Genomic DNA, 18,287 nt, shown 5'->3' with positions numbered 1-18,287 from the left:
AGAGCCGCATGAATTTGCGTACCACGTCATCAGTGTATGCGCACAATGGTTTCGCTGTCAAAATAAATGTAATAATGAGAATTCGTAATTAAAATGGCACCACAGATTGTCCGGGGATGTTTGGGTGTAATCAAATGGTTTCCAGTGGTATTTATAACTGCGGTTGTTCTATGGTCGTATTATGCTTATGTCGTAGTACTGTGTATAAGTGAGTATTATAGGTTCGGCTTTTTTGCCGTAAAAAATCTCATTTTCTGTCCTGCTGATCCCGATGATGCGGGCGGGACGAGTAGTCTTTTATTGCTTATTCAGGCTCCAACTTTAGTTAAACTAGCTCCTAGATTACTCACTCCGCTTCCCACTTGACTTTCTCTGAATAGAGTACCACTATTGAGTAGTGGTATCTTGGACTTGAGCTGTTAGTGTTGTTGGTTTTTTGTATTTTCACTTTGAACTATTTTATTTTTCAGAAACTGTACCTAACACAGTAGAAAAGGGTAAGTAATTGTAATAGTGTGGGTATGTCTCAAGACTTGGGATCACTTTCTCAAGGTTAAGGAGTACAAATCGGTGGATAAATAAATGCCCTAGGCTAGTGACAATTGCATTGTAACCATGGTGACAATGGTGTAATGTCCACTAAAAATTCTAACTTGCTTTTGTGTTAATAGTGATAGTAATCATATATTTATAAAGATATTTGTAGATTGTATGTATAAGATTTACCAATTTGCCGACCTGTCCTACATAATTGATAGCACATCGCTGAGTCTTAACCCTGTACCAATAGTTGGGGGTGGATGCCCTGGAAAGGAAAAAAATTCTAATCAAATAGACGAAACAACTTTTACAAATTCAAGGGCCTAGAAAAAGGGCATATCTGTAATAAACGGAACAAGGCATTGTGTTAGCTTTATATGATTTGTTTGTTTTTCAGATATTCAATTTTATTATGTTCTAACCTTTCAGTGCTATATTTACTGGTCTACCATCCTTTGTTGTTCATGTTTTTCTGGTCTTACGGAAAAGCTATATTTACCAAAATCGGCACAGTACCTCGGCAGGTCGGTGAATACAGTTTAAAAGAGAGTTTATCAACGAATGCTGTCGTCTACGTAGAAATATTTATGCGTATCTTTTCCATATTTCAGTTCTTCTTGTCTCCGGAAGACGCCGAGAAATTTGACAATGAGGAAAGCGATGACAACCAACGTAGTATACTAGCAAAATACGGTCGAAATTTACCAATTCAGTGTCGGACTATAACAGGAGGTAAATCATTGACAATCTCAGTCTAGCCAAATGGAACTTATAGTCATATTTTTGATAAACGATAATCGGCTTTTGATATCCGACCAATGCCCAGTTTCATGAAAAAGTTAACTTAAATTGCAACATTTCAAACTTAAACTTTTTCATGAAACTGGACCCAGGCTTCTTATCTATTGTCTTCAGATAATATGACAATTTATGTAACTTGATTATATTCGATACTTAGATCTTGTTTCTGACATTTCACAGGGAAAATGAAAGCTGCTTTTAGTATGATGATTTTGCATTTTTCAGCTTATAGATATTGTGAGAAGTGTAAATGTTTGAAACCAGATCGTGCGCATCATTGCTCTGTATGTGGAGTGTAAGTACTAGTCCGACAACCAAACCTGAGATTTATTACAAACAGAATTTATTCCAATTACAGTCAAAGTCCGTTATAATACCATCCTTTTCAATTACTCGCTTGATGCCAGCATTTAATGGAAAACAACTTTGCTCCATCTAACTCAAATTCAATGAAAATACCATGTATTTTTTATTGGTTTTAACGCCGTGTTTTTCATTGGTCCCAACAGTGGCATTATAACAGACCAAATGCTGTATTTCCATCAATTTCTGCTTGATTTTGAGTGTTTTTCTTGTCTATTTCTCAAGATGTGTGTTGAAAATGGATCACCACTGTCCATGGTAAGATTTCATTTGTATTAGTTTCAGAAATGTGAAATCTAGTGCCAAGCCATGATGAAATTCTGAAATCAAACTTTAAAAATCACTTGACATACTTATCATTTCAGGGTGAATAACTGCGTATGTTTTACCAACTACAAGTTTTTCGTGCTGTTTTTGGGCTATTCGTTCATTTACTGTTTATTTGTCAGCTGTACATCACTAAAATACTTCATAGAATTCTGGCAGGTGAGTTTACCCATTCATTCTGATAAATATATCGGTATATAGGAACTGGTCATCCAATAAAGATTATCGGTCCTTTGTCATTGCAGTTTGGTTTGAAGGATCATCTGGAAAAGTTCCACATTTTGTTTTTATTTTTCGCTGCTGTGATGTTTTCCATTAGTTTGATATCATTGTTCGGATACCACTGTTATCTCACTACACTCAATCGATCAACATTAGGTAATGTCTATAATCTATAAGAAGTGCGGACTGGATGGGAATCAGTTTTGTCATGATTTTCATTTACTTGCACTTTAAGCTTAACGCAAGCTTGACACAGGGAAACTCAGAAAAATACTGAATGAAAAAAATTTGACCTCGCAAATTTTCTTACCCAAAACTATGTTTCTCGTAAATGCACATATGACACTGAGAGGAAATGTTTTGAAACATGTTTCTGGCTACTCTCTTGTTTCCCTGCATTGTTTGTTTCTTCCATGTATTGTTTTCGTTGGGCTTTATATAAAGTTTATTCTTTCAGAACATTTCTAAGAATGGTATGAAAATTGGCTGCCATTGTATAACATTCCTGCTGTTGTTTATTGCAGAATCATTTAGGGCTCCTATGTTCCGCACGGGACCCGATAAGAATGGTTTCAACTTAGGGAAAGGGGCCAATTTCCAAGAAATATTCGGAGACAACAAGAAAATTTGGTTTCTGCCAATCGCCACATCGTAAGTGTAATATGTCTGTAATGGAAATCTCACTTTGTTTTCGTCACGTTTCGATTAGAATGTTTAGACGATTAAGAAGCCCTGCTGAGGATGATGACTGCTTACTTTAAATAAAACCTGAGATCTCTAATTGATGAAAGATATGGTGTATTCATTGATAAACAGACTCCCATGTTTTCTGACGTAAATCCATATAATTTCACAATCATTCAAGGACTCCATTTCAATGTTAATCTGTCGCAGGTTTTATGGTGTAGTCTCATCCTTCACTTTTAAAGGGTCATTCTCATATAGACCTTGTTAGTATTGCGGCATTGTTGTCTGTGATTTATCATCATTATCACTATTATCATCGTCATCATCATCATCATCATCATCGTAAATATTTTTAAGATTATTCCTGCAGACTTCATAAACAAGCAAAGCGCATACTACTTAAAATACAGTTTGTTTAATTTATGGTAGCACCTAAAAAGCATGTTTGGAAGTTTTGCAACTCAGAATATCTGTTACAACTTATTTATTAGACAACATGAAAAGTGGATTAGGATCGTACAGTAAACCTCGTCTAACTCGCACAAATACGATTCCGCTTTTGTCCGAGTTTGTCAAAAGTCCGACTAAGCCTTGCCTGAGTAAGGTGAGGTTTACTGTATCATTTGTGTTTGATATTTGCGCACCACTTACCCCGGATATTTGGACCCCATCTTACCCCGTGCACAGGTTTACTTATTTAGACAACCAAAAATACATAATGAGGATAGGTTTTGGATTTTTGATGTTACATATATCGATAAAATCGACTTATATCAAGCAGGTTTGTATTGAGATACGAAAACATTTTATCCCCTCAAAAATTATTCTACTCGAACCTTCCTTATACATTCAAGAGGCACCTAGGAAAGCACGTGGATTGCGAATTATCGGTTATATTTTGAACGGTGCTTTTATGTTTTGTTTCGGTTACAGTGTTGGTGATGGGGTCTCGTACTCCACTCGCGGTGTGCACAGTAACTACAATTCTATGGAATCGACTTTACCGACTCAAAACAGGTACATGTGATCTAACTTTAAGTTTGTCATCGGTAAACAAAAAAATTGTAGGAATATTTGCGACGGTTTTTAAGTGCAATAACCAGTAACTCATAAGACATCCGGCAGGAAGAACTAGCTGTTAAGCACAAACTAACAAATGATAAGAAACGTTACTAAAACTAAACATTTATGTTAGAATTATGAAAGCATATTTAACGTGTGTCTTGCATATTTTGTCTCTGATCTTTTCTGGTAATAAGTTCTTTCACATCTTTGGTGTAGAGGTAAATAAGACTATTGATTTGTGTATTATCCCTCCCAGCACCGCCTTTCACTTTGCGTTATTAAATGGTGTTGGTTTCTGCGTTTCGTATGATTTGATTCGAATCACCCGTGTTTACATACTACGAGAAACATTTTTCGATAAATTGAAAGCGATAAGTATTTAGTTGATAACAGGTCGAGCTGCATGCGTTGATCAGCATCTACTATTATAAATGTCAAAATTAAAGTTAGTCATCATGTACTATGTTTTGATTGTAGTTGGCTTTTTGTCCGTGTGTTTTTCAGCTTCAGTAATCGATTTTCTTGTCGCATTATGAGTTGCTGAAATAGAGTTATTATCATGTGTCATATAGCTTGAAGAAGACTTATTGTTACTTCCATTTTCTGTCGAGAAATTTGTAATTTAGTCTATAAAAACAATAAGTAATGATGGGATTCATATCGTGCTTTGCAGAAATCCCATGCTTTGGTATTTATTTATAGCCCGTAGGTTGATAGCTGAGTTGAGGGATACAACATTATTGCGGGGTTGACTGGGGAACCACCACTTGCATATAGCAACAAAAATACATGTATTTTCAATGGAAGTAACAATGATTGTATAGTCTAATGTAGCTGCTTAGTTTTATGTATATCTTAGTATGCGGCTCGTTTCAGATATGTATGTCAATTCTACATGTCGCTAAAAAGCTGGGAACAAATTGAGCCGGTGTCTTACTCTGTCTTTAAACTATTTTGTCTTCGTATTCTATGTTTTAGTCTCGGTGATGGCGTCACGTACCCGACTAGAAATGAAGATATAGACACCGATAACCTCCTGGCTCAACGACAGCGTTGGGCTGAGGAGGCTGATGATGATGCAGGTAAGGGTTTAACTGCCTGGTCTTAAGCTCAAGCTGGAAATCTATGGTGGCTGTTTCAAAGATGTTTATGCTTCACAGTCATTGTTTAACAATTCCTGAGCTACGGTTTATGAATAGAGTAGACCCATCTCTATTTGCGATCAATCAAGTTGGTAATTCAACCAAATGAAATTTGGCGGAATTAGTTAGTAACCATTCCCAAATACCAAGTAATAATTGGTGTATGTAATCATATTCATTGAATTGGCCATGCAGACTAGTCAGTATAGTGGGACCTCATAACGACGAACCAGGACACCAGAAAATATGTTCGTTATACCCTGTAAGAAATTATCTAAATTTCGGATGAAAATCTAGGTTTGCAATAATTGATGAATTATCATCAGGTCTCTTCTATAATGAGGTTCCACCAACGAATGTTTCTCGCGCTCGTTCTTCATCGATTCACAACCGTTATTTTTCATTTCAGCTCCTGCCAAGTTATCATTTGCGAACGAAGGTGCAAATACGCAAGATGATCATTTGTGATACGCTGCTGTCCAGCTTTTATAGTACTGGTGAAATAGACTGACGTGAATTCTCTCCTGAAAAGTTTGTGTTGTGTTGTGAGAAAAGGAAGCAGGGTTTGTTGAATGGTGTTATCAGATTGTGTCGTATCATACTGGCGATTATTATTGCGATAGCCACGTTCGTTTGGCTGACCGAGTCAACTGCTGCTCCCGTTAGAGCCATTTGAGTCAGTCAACTTCATCTGCCAAATGAGTGAGAGACCAAGTTGACCAAGTCGACTTGTTCTTTACCAAATGAACGACACTCCAAGTTAACTCAAGTCCCCTCATTCTGCCAAATGAACGACAGACCAAGTTGACCAAGTCTGCTCATTCTGCCAAATGAACGACAGACCAAGTTGACAAAGTCGACTTGTTCTCTGCCATATAAATGACAGACAAAGTTGACCAAGTCGACTTGTTCTCTGCCAAATGACAGACCAAGCTGACTTGAATCGACTCCTCTGCCAAATGAACGTGGCTTAAATTTCATCCGTTTCAGTCTAATATTGTATTCAAGTAGTTCAATTATATTTCAACAGAACAAAGATATGTGTAATATATTCAAGTGGTATCGGATGTAATTTGGTACTTGGTATTCGGGTTATGATATTTATGTTTTGAATTTACCAGTTTTCCCGGGGTTGGCCGAAAGGCTACACGCTCTACAAAATTTATCAACGTAAATGTCCTCTTTCTAGGGTTAGAAATGTATTTTATATGTTAGTCGTTATGAACTGTATGTTTGTGCCACAATTAGTTTTCCCGAAAATTCAGGAGCCCCCCCTAGAAATATGACGCCGTATTTTGGTTCTTAGAAATATGAATTTAGCTTCCATTGTGTGGGTATGTAGCTGGTATACCCGAGACGTAAATCCAATATCGATGTTATAAAGAAATTGAACAAACTTCTGTCGAGAACTTACAAGTACTTATTCTGAGTGTAAAGAATGGTTAATCGAAGACTTTTTTTTCTGTGTTTTTCTTTTTTCCAGTTTTTTCAGGCTCTTTTTTTTCTTTTTCCTCTTTTCACAACTACGACTGCATTTGCTTTCTATTATGTTAATCTTAATTTCTCACTCACTTAGATTTAAGAAACATGTCATCCCAACACTGCAAGAATAATTTTAACTGCTTTAACTTATATTAATCAGAAGCATGTCATTGTTTATTATTAATTGATAATTACCCCAGTTAGATTGTGTTATATGTAAATATTTTTGTACATCTTTTTTGAGATTGCGAAATAAAAATTCACTTATTTATTTGCAATTTGGAGTTGATTTGCTTGTTAATTTTGGGAGCAAAGTAGCTTTCGAAGCAAATGGTCTACAGTGAGCAACATCAATGGAGAATGTAGTTAGTTACCTAATTGTTGCTGGTAAGCTTTTTATAATCGGATGGGCTTATACCCACCAACGGTATATGTGATTTGTGAAAATATCCGATCGTGAAACTAAACCACAGACAGGTTACTGACTATGGAGAATGGATCGTATTTTCAGTTAGGAGCTAATCAATGCCTATAAGTTATCGTCTAACGATGCTGGTCAAGATTTTTTTGTGTGAGAACATCTGTAACAGGATTTTAGGTTTACTTGGTCTGTAAACTGCCCCGCCTGGTTTAGTTTCACAAACCACGTTGGTATGAGCCAATCCGATTGTAAAATCTTAAACCACCAACGATTTATGTCTACGATGCAGTGATCACCGGAGGCACCCCGGTTTAGTTCCGTAAGGGTCGAATCCGAGTCCAAAGCTGTGTCCGCGAATTAGGGAATGCTCATAAAAAGTCAAGGTTGTTGCATACGTTTAGCGGTTCCCGATGTGCAAAAATCCACGATGAAGTCGTGTCAATTTACGTCCAAAAATTGTAAAAGCGGCCGGTGATATGCGTACGAAATATGTTACGAATACACTTCAATAAGTTCCCTACAGTTTAACACCTGTTTTGACCACGATGGCTGAATTTTGGGGCACAAAATTCAAGCCGAAATTGAAGTCTTTTTTCCAGAAGGTTCGTCGTTCATCCTGGTTATCAATCCCAGCGATATCCTCTTCTCGCCAGCAGCGTTCCTACCCCGCTTAACTTTGAAACTTCATTTATTCATCCATGCATGAAAAATTCCAGGAAATCAAATTATTTGCATTAAAGAATATGAGCCAATTTGTCAGTGATAAATAGATAGGGCTAGCATGGTTTAGACCTTTAGTTATATAAAAAACATATTGTAGGGCCTATATTTTTTTTAGAAAAATGGAATTTGGTACTGGGCTCAAGTGTAAATATTCCGAAAAATTTATTGATAAATTATTGATGAAATAAAAGGCAGATGATATTTCGCTGAAGCGGCATTATTTCTGTTAACACTTTTTTGCTGATAACTCATTCTGATTGGCCAATTTACACTGCTCATGCGCACTGAGGTGTGCAACTTATTAGAAAATTCAAGAAAATAGTTGAAAACAGCGATAAAGAAAATAGAACAAATAGAGCAATAATGAACCCGGACCAGTATATTGCTAGTGTAGCGTCATTCCACTAGACCACCGAGGCTCGTTGAATTTTACTGAATGTAGGCCTACTTCATATAGCACTAACCCTAGCTTTAAAACAACCCCTTAACCCTCTAAAAAGAATTAATTAAATGATAGAATATTATTAGATATTGAATTATTATCTAATTAGTAATCACGATTCATTTATTTTTTCAGATTGATGAGTTGCAAATTATGTTCAAGGAAATGGATGATGACGAACGCAGGCATTCGATTGAAGCTTTGAAAAGTTTGATCGAGAACCTCATAGATTTTATGAGTTCGGAAACGTATGAACAACAGCTGGAGGATGCTGAGGGTGATACCGATTCATTCATTATAGAGGCGTCTGCTGTGCCTGCTACAGAGGCAACCGCTGTACCTGCAACACGGGCAACCGCTGTACCTGCCACTGATGAGTTATTGCTGGGTCCGTTGTATATCGATGATACTAATTCTACTGCTGATACAGAAAATGTGAAAAATCAACCTAAAAGAAATAAACGAAAATCGCGAAAGTCGCCCGAATCGATGAATACGCGATCTACGCGGTCGAAAAAAGCCATTAATTACGTCGATTCACCTGATGAGGCGAGTTCCGATGCTGAACCGCCGAAAACGAGAAAAAGTCTTAAAGGTGCTAATAAAAATATACATAGAAAATATATCGGCGGAAATTCGGCGCCTTCCGATAAGGTTGAACACGGTAATGGAACGGATGCTCGATCCGAAAATTGCGACGTCAAAAATTCCGAACCGCCGGATATCGTTCAACCGATAAAATTGAAACTGAAGAGAAAATCGCGAAGAATTCAAATCGTTTCCGAAACCGACGAAAATATCGCTTCGTATTCGAAAAGCGCTTCCGCGAAAAAAGTTCGCGTCGCCGCGATAACGACGAAACGTAAATACGTCGAACACCGTTGTCGAGCGTGCGACGAGGTCTTCCATCACGCGCGCACGTTCAAGCGCCACCTATCGTCGCACGGCGCAGACGGCGTCTGTTGTCGATTGTGTCGGTCGGAATTCGCGAACGCGGCGCTCTACGAATTTCACCTGGAACTATGCAAAAAAACGAACTCGAAAAACCATGCGTGCGACGAGTGCCCGGCGAAATTCTTGATGACGAGTCAACTACGTCGCCACGTGCGTCTAAAACATCAGGTCCAGTCGACGAAGTATTTCTGCGTTTATTGCTCGCAGCCGAAATTCTTCAGTCGCAAATTGACGCTTTACAAGCATTATAAGATACACGCCGAGGGTCGGTTCGTTTGTCTACACTGCGGCGAGTTCATCGCCGATAAAGAGGAGTATTACGCTCACGTGACGTCGCATAAACGCGGCTCGTCGCGAAACACGTGTAAACAATGCGACAAAACGTTCGACACGCGAGCGCTGTACGTGCAGCATAAACGCGTGCACGATCCTTTGTGCGCGTTCTGCGGCGAGGCGTTCGCGAGTAAATCGGCGTTACGTGATCACGTACACGACGCGCACCCCGACGAGCTGAAATATGGATGCACGGAATGCGATCAGAAATTCTTCCGTCCTAAACTGCTGGAAAAACACTTGAAAATTCACTCAGGTACATATTGAACACTTACCTCTATCATCTGGGACTAGTTAACTCAAAAGTTGGTTAAACCAGTGGATAGTTGACGAAGTGACAATTAATAGTTCATTGTTTCTATAGTATTTATCCACTGGTTATCTTTTACCAACTTCGCAGCAACTGGGTCCAGGTTTCTGTTACAGATCAGGGAAGTCAGGGAGTTCAAAAACCTTTTTGATAAGTCTGGGATTTCAATTTTTGGTGTCTTGTCGTTCTTGTTGGTGATGAGTAAGTTGCACGTAAGGAATCCTTTGAGAAAAAACAGCCGATACAGAGGATATCTATAGTTTAATCAGGGAATTTATGGTCACAAGGGCCAGAGAAATATATATAGAATTTTGGATTCATTGTTAATGAGCAAAACTCACAGTTGGTGGTATTACAGTCAATTCTGACAGTAAGTAAGAATTCTGACAGTGTTGGAAGCGTTGACTAAACTTCATCAGAGAAACGTTTCTGTGGCTTTTGCTCATTAACTCTGAAATACTGAAATTAATATCAGTCAAGTTTTGATTCCCTGAGCTGTAAGAACCCTATGTACTTATTGATCCAATGAATGACACATATTTTAGTGGTACTCATGTCTTTTATTTTCAGGTGAACGACCGGTAAAATGCGAAATATGTGATATGTTTTTCCGGACAATAAAAGCGTACAAGAAACACGAAATGACAAATTCACATCTCGTCAAAACCGGACAGCGAGGCAAAGAACGGACGCACTTGTGTGCTCTGTGTGGACAAGCTTATTTCAGGTAATTCGTATTCAATAACTGCTACAGTAAAACTTATTGGACCTGGACTCTGACCAATGAAAGTTAAAAAATGTAAAGGCCCTTGCCTTGATAGAAGTGCAATGTACAGAAAATATGCATCAATCATCCTTCTTCCTCATCAAGGATTCAAATCGATTGGTGCAGGTTAGGTGCAGTGCCAATCAGGTTGCCTGAGAAATTGCAGAGAAATATTTTGCTGAGAAATATTTCTCGGATGGCTATAAAAGGAATAACTTTGGCTATGATAAATTGTGGTTTCTGATTAAAATAGCTAAAAATGTGCCACATCTAATCTGCCCCATGTACATCGGGCTAATCAGGTAGGGTTTGGCCAAATCTGGGAGATGAGTATGTAAGGGTAAACCACTTAAGATTTATATCGTTTTGTTTATTCCTTTATAGAAAATATGCTCTGCAAAGACACATGAAGACTCATACGGACGAGCGACCTCATCAATGTCCACATTGCGATTATAAATGTCGCGAAAACACCAATCTGAAACGTCACATCCTGCGACATTTCTCCGAACGCAATTTCATCTGCGAGTTGTGCGGCTCGGCGTTCCACACGAAGAAAACGCTCGAGACTCACATTCTGTACCGTCATACGAACACGAGAAATTTCCAGTGTCCGAAATGTCCGCAAGCGTTCAAAACACCCAACGCGCTCAGCCGCCATCAAACATGTCACAGCCAGCTGAAACCGCACCTGTGCTGGTGCGGCAGCAGCTTCAATCGTCAGTACAATCTACGCCGCCACATGAAGTCCGTTCACGGCACCGATCAGAACATGCCGCCCGCGCGTAAGGTCAAGGTCATCGATGAGGAGCGGAACGAGCGAACGGAGGAGGAAACGGAACGCGACGTTAGCGACGCGATTTCGCGCGAGATCGCGAAGGTCAGCAATCAGTTATTGCTGCCGCAGGCGCCGTGTATGGATATCGTCGCGCGTAGCATCGCTCTCAGCGGCGGATTCACGGATCAACTCGAATCGGCGGCGGAATCGGAGCGCGCTTCGTCGCAGACGCCGTTGCATCGCGAATCGACGCCGCAGATCGCCGTCGGTAACCAGGCGGATTTGTCGCATTTGACGAATCTGGCGGCCGTCGGTATGGAGCAGGTCATATCGGATATCGTGTACCAGCGTACCCCACTACCGCAGTCGAATTACGAACGAACGATTCAGTGTATGACTCATCCGCAATTCACGACAACCACCGGAGCGCAATCGACTCCGCAATCCGACACACAGCAGCAGCAGCAGCAGAAATACATTCCGCAACCGATGCTCACAGAAATGCTAGCGCTCACTACGTCTATGTATGGACACAATTCCTCGTTATACAGCGCTCCGGCTCGCCAGAACACGAATATCGTGCAGCAGCAGCAGCAGCAGCAGCAGCATCTCATTGGCTCTCATCCGCAGCAGCAGCAGCAGCAGCAGCAGAGGATGTTACAGCAGCCCCATCAGTCGGGTACGACTCAGCAGTCTAATACGGGCACGTTAACATCTCCGATTACTTCATACGCATCAACTCTGAACGCTTCACAGCATCATCAACAGCAACAGCAGCAGCAGCAGCAGCAGCAGCAGCAAACACCTGAGCAACTGTTAGTGGAACAATCTCGATATTTACAACATCACCCTCATCATCTTACTCATCATCATCATTTGCAGCAACAGCATCATTCTTCGCATCATTTACAGCAACAGCATCAGTAGTGCTGCTCGGGTCCACAAATCTGAGTTCCCGTAAAACTGGAGTCATTATACGCTTCTTTTCACTTACGGTACAATACCTCATTGGTGAGTCAAATGTTTTGGGGCTGGCTGTATTTTACTTAAATCATGCATCTCAATTTAAGGAAAAAACATATTTTGTCCATATTCTGAGTTATATTTGTAGGTAGTATATATTATGTGATGAAACAAATGTATGTTTTGTTGTGGGTTAGAGTTAAATAATGTTTCCTGTAGTAGAATCAATATCTTATCACGGTGGTATAAACGGTAATTGTTTAACTTCATAAATCATTATTATACCGGGGTATTTATAGTTGAAAAAAAGGCCTTTACTAACGCAGTGATTTATGCATTATATTGACACTTGTATACACGTTTTAGGAATGGGGTTGCTGGCTTATATTATATATGAAATGTTAAGACCTTGTTATTGTGTATGTTTACTATATATGTTTCTGAATCTTGTCTAAATTAACGAGTGATCGTTGATATGCATTAATTACCTAATTATGCTGCTGAAATTGTGACGTTATTGTGTGAAATGTCTTGCGCTATTGGTTTTTGGCCAAGACTTGATGTAAAAACCTTCGCTTAACCAAATTGGGTTTAGATGATATTTTGAGGCATGTGCCAATGCAAACAGCTAATATTTGAGCAATAAATAAAATGTTTTAACAGTTTATCCAACAACTGATCTTGTTCTCGTGAAGTTTCAAGGAATTAAGCATGATATTATATTCAGGATTCGAACCCAAGGCTTGGAGGTTCCCGGCTCCAGAACGTGCTGCCATCTAGCTTCCTCGACAGAACTAAGACACGGCGGGAGATGATCCGTAGGAGCGCGCCCGTCGTTGAAAATTAAATTCAAATTTAAATCGGTAACTCCGGGGTAAAAGTCATGGAATGAAATACGAAAATTCATAGATCGCTCGCGAACATTTTCCCCCAAGTCACTAATCAAAGATCTTGATAACCGCCCGGTAAATAGTGACAGGAAACATTTTGTCACTGTCATCTGCCGTGTTTTAAAAAGATGCTCATCTTTCAACGGAGAAACGCCAGGACGACACGAACTTCAATCGTGGTTTGCTGATCTTGTTATATTTTGACAAATTAATTCCTACGAAGCAAACAGCCAGGGTCGGAATGAATTTACCGACGGCAAATAGCATCTGATTTATTCCTTTGTGAAAGTGTGAGTTGCAATCATCGCCCGACGGAAAGTACTGACTGCTCCGATATTTGCTCGTTTCCGAATCAAAATCACATAACACAGGACCGGGTTATTGGTAAATATTAACTGTGTTAATCAGACAACGACCAGAGCATGAATAATAATCGCCTGCAACCCGAGGTATACTGTGCAGTGATGACATCACTACTTTTTTTACACGGCCACGACTTAGAGCGAGTTACTATAGAGAAAAAGTTTCGCTACGGAATGGTTTTAGACAATAGTAAAAACAAAACAATCGAAAACTGGATCGAATATAAAATGCGAAGACGAGAAACGATGTTCTGATGGAGAATAACTTTGTCGCAGATCACCTTTTTAATTTCTATTCCAGGCTATAGAAATGGCAGGCTGTTTCGGGCCACAGGGCCAATATACCAACAAATGTTTCTGTACGGATAGAGACACGATAAAACTTTTTACGCCCATTTTCGTTTTCTCGCACCATATCAAAAAGCTGAGGCAGCGCGTACATCATGTAAGTATATTTCTTACTCATATTTGAAGTAAATCGTTTATACTAGATAACGTTAGATGACAGTTGGAGAGTAATTTTCTTTCAGACGAGATATTTTGCGTGTATGCGCGCGCGTTCGTCGATCGCGTGCTAACGGTTCGGATCCGTACCACTTCCACTAGGGACAGATGGTATGAACGTCCATTTGCAGGGGCCATATGGTATGAACGATATGGGGTCAAACTCAATGCTCTCTTCACCGCGCTGATGGTAGATTGAGTTTCGCGTCGAACAATAAAACATGCTGGCCCGTGCGCGCGCGCTGTTTGTTCTGGTGACTGGTACGCGAATGAGGAAGCGACGGGCGGGCGACCGGCGAACATATCTCCCGAACAATCGGTTACTGTATTCATCTCGCGAAGTATTGAAGAATCACCGATTTTCATTTATGGCTGATGATAAATATTGTGTATGTAGTGGGTGCCGTCTGCTCACAGATTTGCTATGTGATGTCGATCTGTCTCGTTCATGAATGAAAATTTTACCAATGCAGTTTACTAATAATAATCTGCGATATTACGAAATCCGAGAGGTATATGTATTTGAAAACTATTGCCAAGGAGAGCCCTGGCGTCAACTACAAATAGGGGAATTTTTGCTAGCTGGACAGGTGTTCCATTAAGCGTCAATATCGATACCCTGTATCAGACTGGACTATATTATACTTGTAAATATACACGCACAACAATTATCGTGGTCAAACGATACAGCGATGTTAACAGGCTATTAAACGGTGCCGCCCCAGGTTCACAAATCGTATTAACGCTTATTTTATCGTCATTTATCGGGATTTATCATGTTTTAGATAAGGCACCACTTACCGGGCCGTTTAATAAAGTGGTTTCGCGTCGTGAGCGCGCGTGAATCTGACGCTCTGATAGCGAGTCTCCGCCTGCCGCCGATACTAAAATTGCACCTAGGTTAAGTTTTGATCAAACAAAAGCTTTTGTTAAAAATTGCCCGCAGTTAATCGTTTAATAAACCGTATTTCTAGTATTTACACGTGCGCGAGTATGTTTAATTGAGTTCAATTTCCAAACAGGGTTTGAACGTGTTTTTTTCACTTGATTTTTGGACGATATAAATTCATACGGCCAATCGAAAACAGCCTCTTTGGGCTACATCATCAAATCTAACTGTTAGTCCATTTGAAAGATACGTACTTGATCCGCTGATGAATCGCTTAAAAACACAAAATCTCTGACGCAGAAGACGTTAAATCTCAAAATTTCAAATGGGCTAAAAAGTTAATTAAAAATCACCAGAAATAACGAGCAAAATCCACAGTTGATGATTTAAGAAATATATTCTCACAGTTTTGAAGTTTTGACTAAACTTCATCAGAGAAACAAAAATAACGAGAATATTGAGATTGATATTGAATATTGAGATTGAGATTGATATCAATCTATCAGTGAATTACTAGAAATATTTTGGGTGGTTTAGTACCATCCTTAGTTGAAAATGTGATTTCTGTCATTTTAGACCGAAGAAGGGTCGTTCTAATAATCTTTAAATTAACATATTAGTCAATTTTCAATTTGGGATATAACGTCTTATTACTGCTGATCTTTATTATCGATAAACGTATATTCCTTTTTGTGTCAGATGAAAAACGAAACCTTTCAGCAACTTGAAACACGGTGCACTTCACCGTCAACAGCTAGGCTACCGCGAGTTGACTGTGGCAATCGAGGATGAGGTAAACACGTCCTCGGAAACCGAACATATGTAAAACGTCATAAAACTTGCATAAAATAAAGAAATATCATAGATAACTATGTACTCGTATCTAATGGACATGTGGTTGTGGCTGATTCAAGGTTGGCGGTTGAGGTAGACCTAAAGTCCCGATAGCCACTTGAAATCATTCTATAGAGGGCAATAAAATTCGTGCTGTGACTCTGACAAATGCTTCGTTCATGAGATTTTGACGGATGTTTCGAATGACTTTATATATTACTGGCCTCATTTTTATGTCTAAAACGTTTTAAAATTACACATTACATTCACAATCGCGGTCTTTGTCACGTTGTATTTTTATCGGAAACAAGATCTTCAGTTTCGACAGTTTATATTCTTTTTTATCAACGAATTACTTTTTTTTCTTTTGTGAACGATTAAATCAATTGAAAGCATTTTTAGTTCGAGATCTAAAATGCTCTTCGATTCATATTCTTTATTTAGATTGTAAGATTGCATTTCAAGATTGCCAATACATGCGTAATTCTAAAAAGTTTATACATAAGAATGGGGCCGGTAATATTTGTTCAAGATTTTCTTTTTTTTTGTCTAAAAGGTTCCAACTTAAGAATGATTTTGTTAAAAGTGAATTGAAAGCGTGCTGATCTTCAGCGCAAGAAAACGGCGGGAAAATTACGTTTACTTACTACTACAATTTATCACCAGATGGCGTTGGCTGATTTTCATCCCGCCGTAGCTCCATGGTCGTAAAAAATATACCCAGTAGAAATGTATAGCATACATACATAAATAAGGCTAATATAAATACAAGGCTTACGGACGCCTGGATAGAAGCTTTTCACTACAGCAAATAGATACTTATACACATTACAATATACCATTATTTTATATTGTTCCATTGCTACAAAGAAACAATGAAAATTCGGAATTTTACCTGTCTAAAAACTGCACATTTCACGGTGCATTGAACGCGAGATCAGGCGAAGAACTGAAATTATAGGTTAGATCAACATCCTGCAGCAGATCGCGATATTTATTTTAACGACACTTTTCATTTTTCGCACAAATAAAACTCGTTCGACACAATAAACGACGACTATGGGCTTGTTCTACCGTTAAATAGCTCCTTAAACACATACGCATGAACTCGTGTTGGAGAAAATTCAAGTGCTTCGCAAAAACCTTTCGACGAAGATTGCAGATTAATCACGACAATCTATAGTTCAGTTTTTTGCCTCGATACATTATCAGCTCAGATACAGAAAAAATAACAAGTATATCATTTCATAAACCACAACCATCGCAGTTTTTCACGAAATCTTGACTAGAAATATTCAAACTATGAAGATATTTTTTTTTGTATTCTGTATATATAAGATGCATTGAAAAATATATAACAAAAATTGATTTGAGGTAATTTCCTAAAACCGAAAATTGGTTGTTAAGATATTTTTCAGCGTAGATGCTGATTTCGTTGTGAAAATCTCAGGACGAAGGCTTGGTTTCAATTTCTGTTTTTTTTAAAAAAGCTTCGAAAAATGTTCTTCGTTTTAGTGTCGCTATTTAAAAAAAACCCAAGTATTTGTGTCATAGTTTTCATACAATGCGCGGATTGAAAGAGTTTTTTTACGTGACGGTTGAATATGTACACACAGATAGACCATAATTTGACACGAGACTGTCAATCTGGTGTTTAGCGAACCTTGTCACCCCACAACTATAACAACAAGCAAGAAAAATGTCGCCAAACAATGTGAACTCGGAGTGAAGTAAATTGTCGCGCTCCTTTCTGTCCATTTCAAAGCCGGTATCTTGTTCTCGTCTGCAACACAAGAGAGCTACATAAAAGGCCAACGGAACAAACTATCACGAAAAGAGAAACGAAGCCGTGAATACCGGGGCCAAGTTTACTCTTTACCTGGGTGTTCTATTCATGATATAAAGACTCTTTATTCTTCCCTCACACAAGGTCTGGTTTTAATAGACTGAATTGGCCCACCTTCGTAACACCTCTCCCATTTGGACCGAAGCCGTAAAAATATTCGACCTCCGATGTGATATATCGGCTTTTCCTGAACTAGAAGAGCTCTTGTCAATACGTCCACGCCGATATGAATAGACCCAACCCGAATCGAAGATTCTCTTTGGATGCGGATTAAGAAACGGAACCATGTTTGCGGCGATGCAAGAACTTCTTGGAACTCCCGATAACACGGTGTCACGTCGTAGTGGGATAATCATCGCCAACAATCTTTTTCCAGAAAAATATGGACATGTTGCTAGTCTCCTTTGACCTTGTGTCAGTAATGAAATATTCTTTATTAGTTTGGGTAAAACATTGTTCAAACGATGACTTTCCTGTGACAGGACTTCAAATACAAATAACACCATTGGTATTGTTTTATTTTAACATATTTGTGCTAAATAGCGAGAAATTTTCAAAAAATTTTCTGAGGGAAAATCCTCATAATAATTTTCTGCCATCACTGGAAGATGCATCTGAAAAGTGCAGCCGCGATCGCTTGCGC

General features: G+C 39.0%; 2 protein-coding genes across 3 annotated transcripts; both read left to right on the top strand.

Annotated features, from left to right (window-relative positions):
* The first annotated feature begins 30 nt into the window (after positions 1–30).
* On the top strand, positions 31–6,889 carry LOC141905792 (palmitoyltransferase ZDHHC15-like). Of its 2 annotated transcripts, XM_074794824.1 has the most exons (12): positions 31–208; positions 471–497; positions 970–1,064; positions 1,152–1,272; positions 1,567–1,636; positions 1,930–1,962; positions 2,070–2,190; positions 2,277–2,409; positions 2,778–2,904; positions 3,874–3,957; positions 4,984–5,087; positions 5,557–6,889. In XM_074794824.1, exons 1-12 carry the CDS (start codon positions 94–96, stop codon positions 5,613–5,615), a joined length of 1,089 nt encoding a protein of 362 aa, XP_074650925.1. In that variant the 5' UTR covers positions 31–93; the 3' UTR covers positions 5,616–6,889. The 2 variants fall into 2 exon arrangements, with proteins under 2 accessions (XP_074650925.1, XP_074650926.1); XM_074794825.1 differs by lacking the exon at positions 3,874–3,957.
* A 567-nt stretch (positions 6,890–7,456) lies between these two features.
* Positions 7,457–12,953, top strand: LOC141905513 (uncharacterized). Its single transcript, XM_074794390.1, has 4 exons — positions 7,457–7,652; positions 8,351–9,758; positions 10,383–10,539; positions 10,963–12,953. Exons 1-4 carry the CDS (start codon positions 7,596–7,598, stop codon positions 12,281–12,283), a joined length of 2,943 nt encoding a protein of 980 aa, XP_074650491.1. The 5' UTR covers positions 7,457–7,595; the 3' UTR covers positions 12,284–12,953.
* Positions 12,954–18,287: the final 5,334 nt, after the last annotated feature.

This window comes from Tubulanus polymorphus, chromosome 5 (assembly GCF_964204645.1).
Source record: "Tubulanus polymorphus chromosome 5, tnTubPoly1.2, whole genome shotgun sequence".
Lineage (NCBI taxonomy): Eukaryota > Metazoa > Nemertea > Palaeonemertea > Tubulaniformes > Tubulanidae > Tubulanus > Tubulanus polymorphus.
This window is presented reverse-complemented; position numbering and strand designations above follow the sequence as displayed.

Bases quoted from the DNA above. Each gene is read 5' to 3' on its own strand.
- LOC141905792 (XM_074794824.1), top strand. From the start codon at position 94: ATGGCACCACAGATTGTCCGGGGATGTTTGGGTGTAATCAAATGGTTT. The intron at 1,637-1,929 runs GTAAGTACTAGT...CTATTTCTCAAG, and splicing joins CATTGCTCTGTATGTGGAGT to ATGTGTGTTGAAAATGGATC. The intron at 3,958-4,983 runs GTACATGTGATC...TCTATGTTTTAG, and splicing joins ACTTTACCGACTCAAAACAG to TCTCGGTGATGGCGTCACGT.
- LOC141905513 (XM_074794390.1), top strand. From the start codon at position 7,596: ATGGCTGAATTTTGGGGCACAAAATTCAAGCCGAAATTGAAGTCTTTT. The intron at 9,759-10,382 runs GTACATATTGAA...TTTTATTTTCAG, and splicing joins ACACTTGAAAATTCACTCAG to GTGAACGACCGGTAAAATGC. The intron at 10,540-10,962 runs GTAATTCGTATT...ATTCCTTTATAG, and splicing joins TGTGGACAAGCTTATTTCAG to AAAATATGCTCTGCAAAGAC.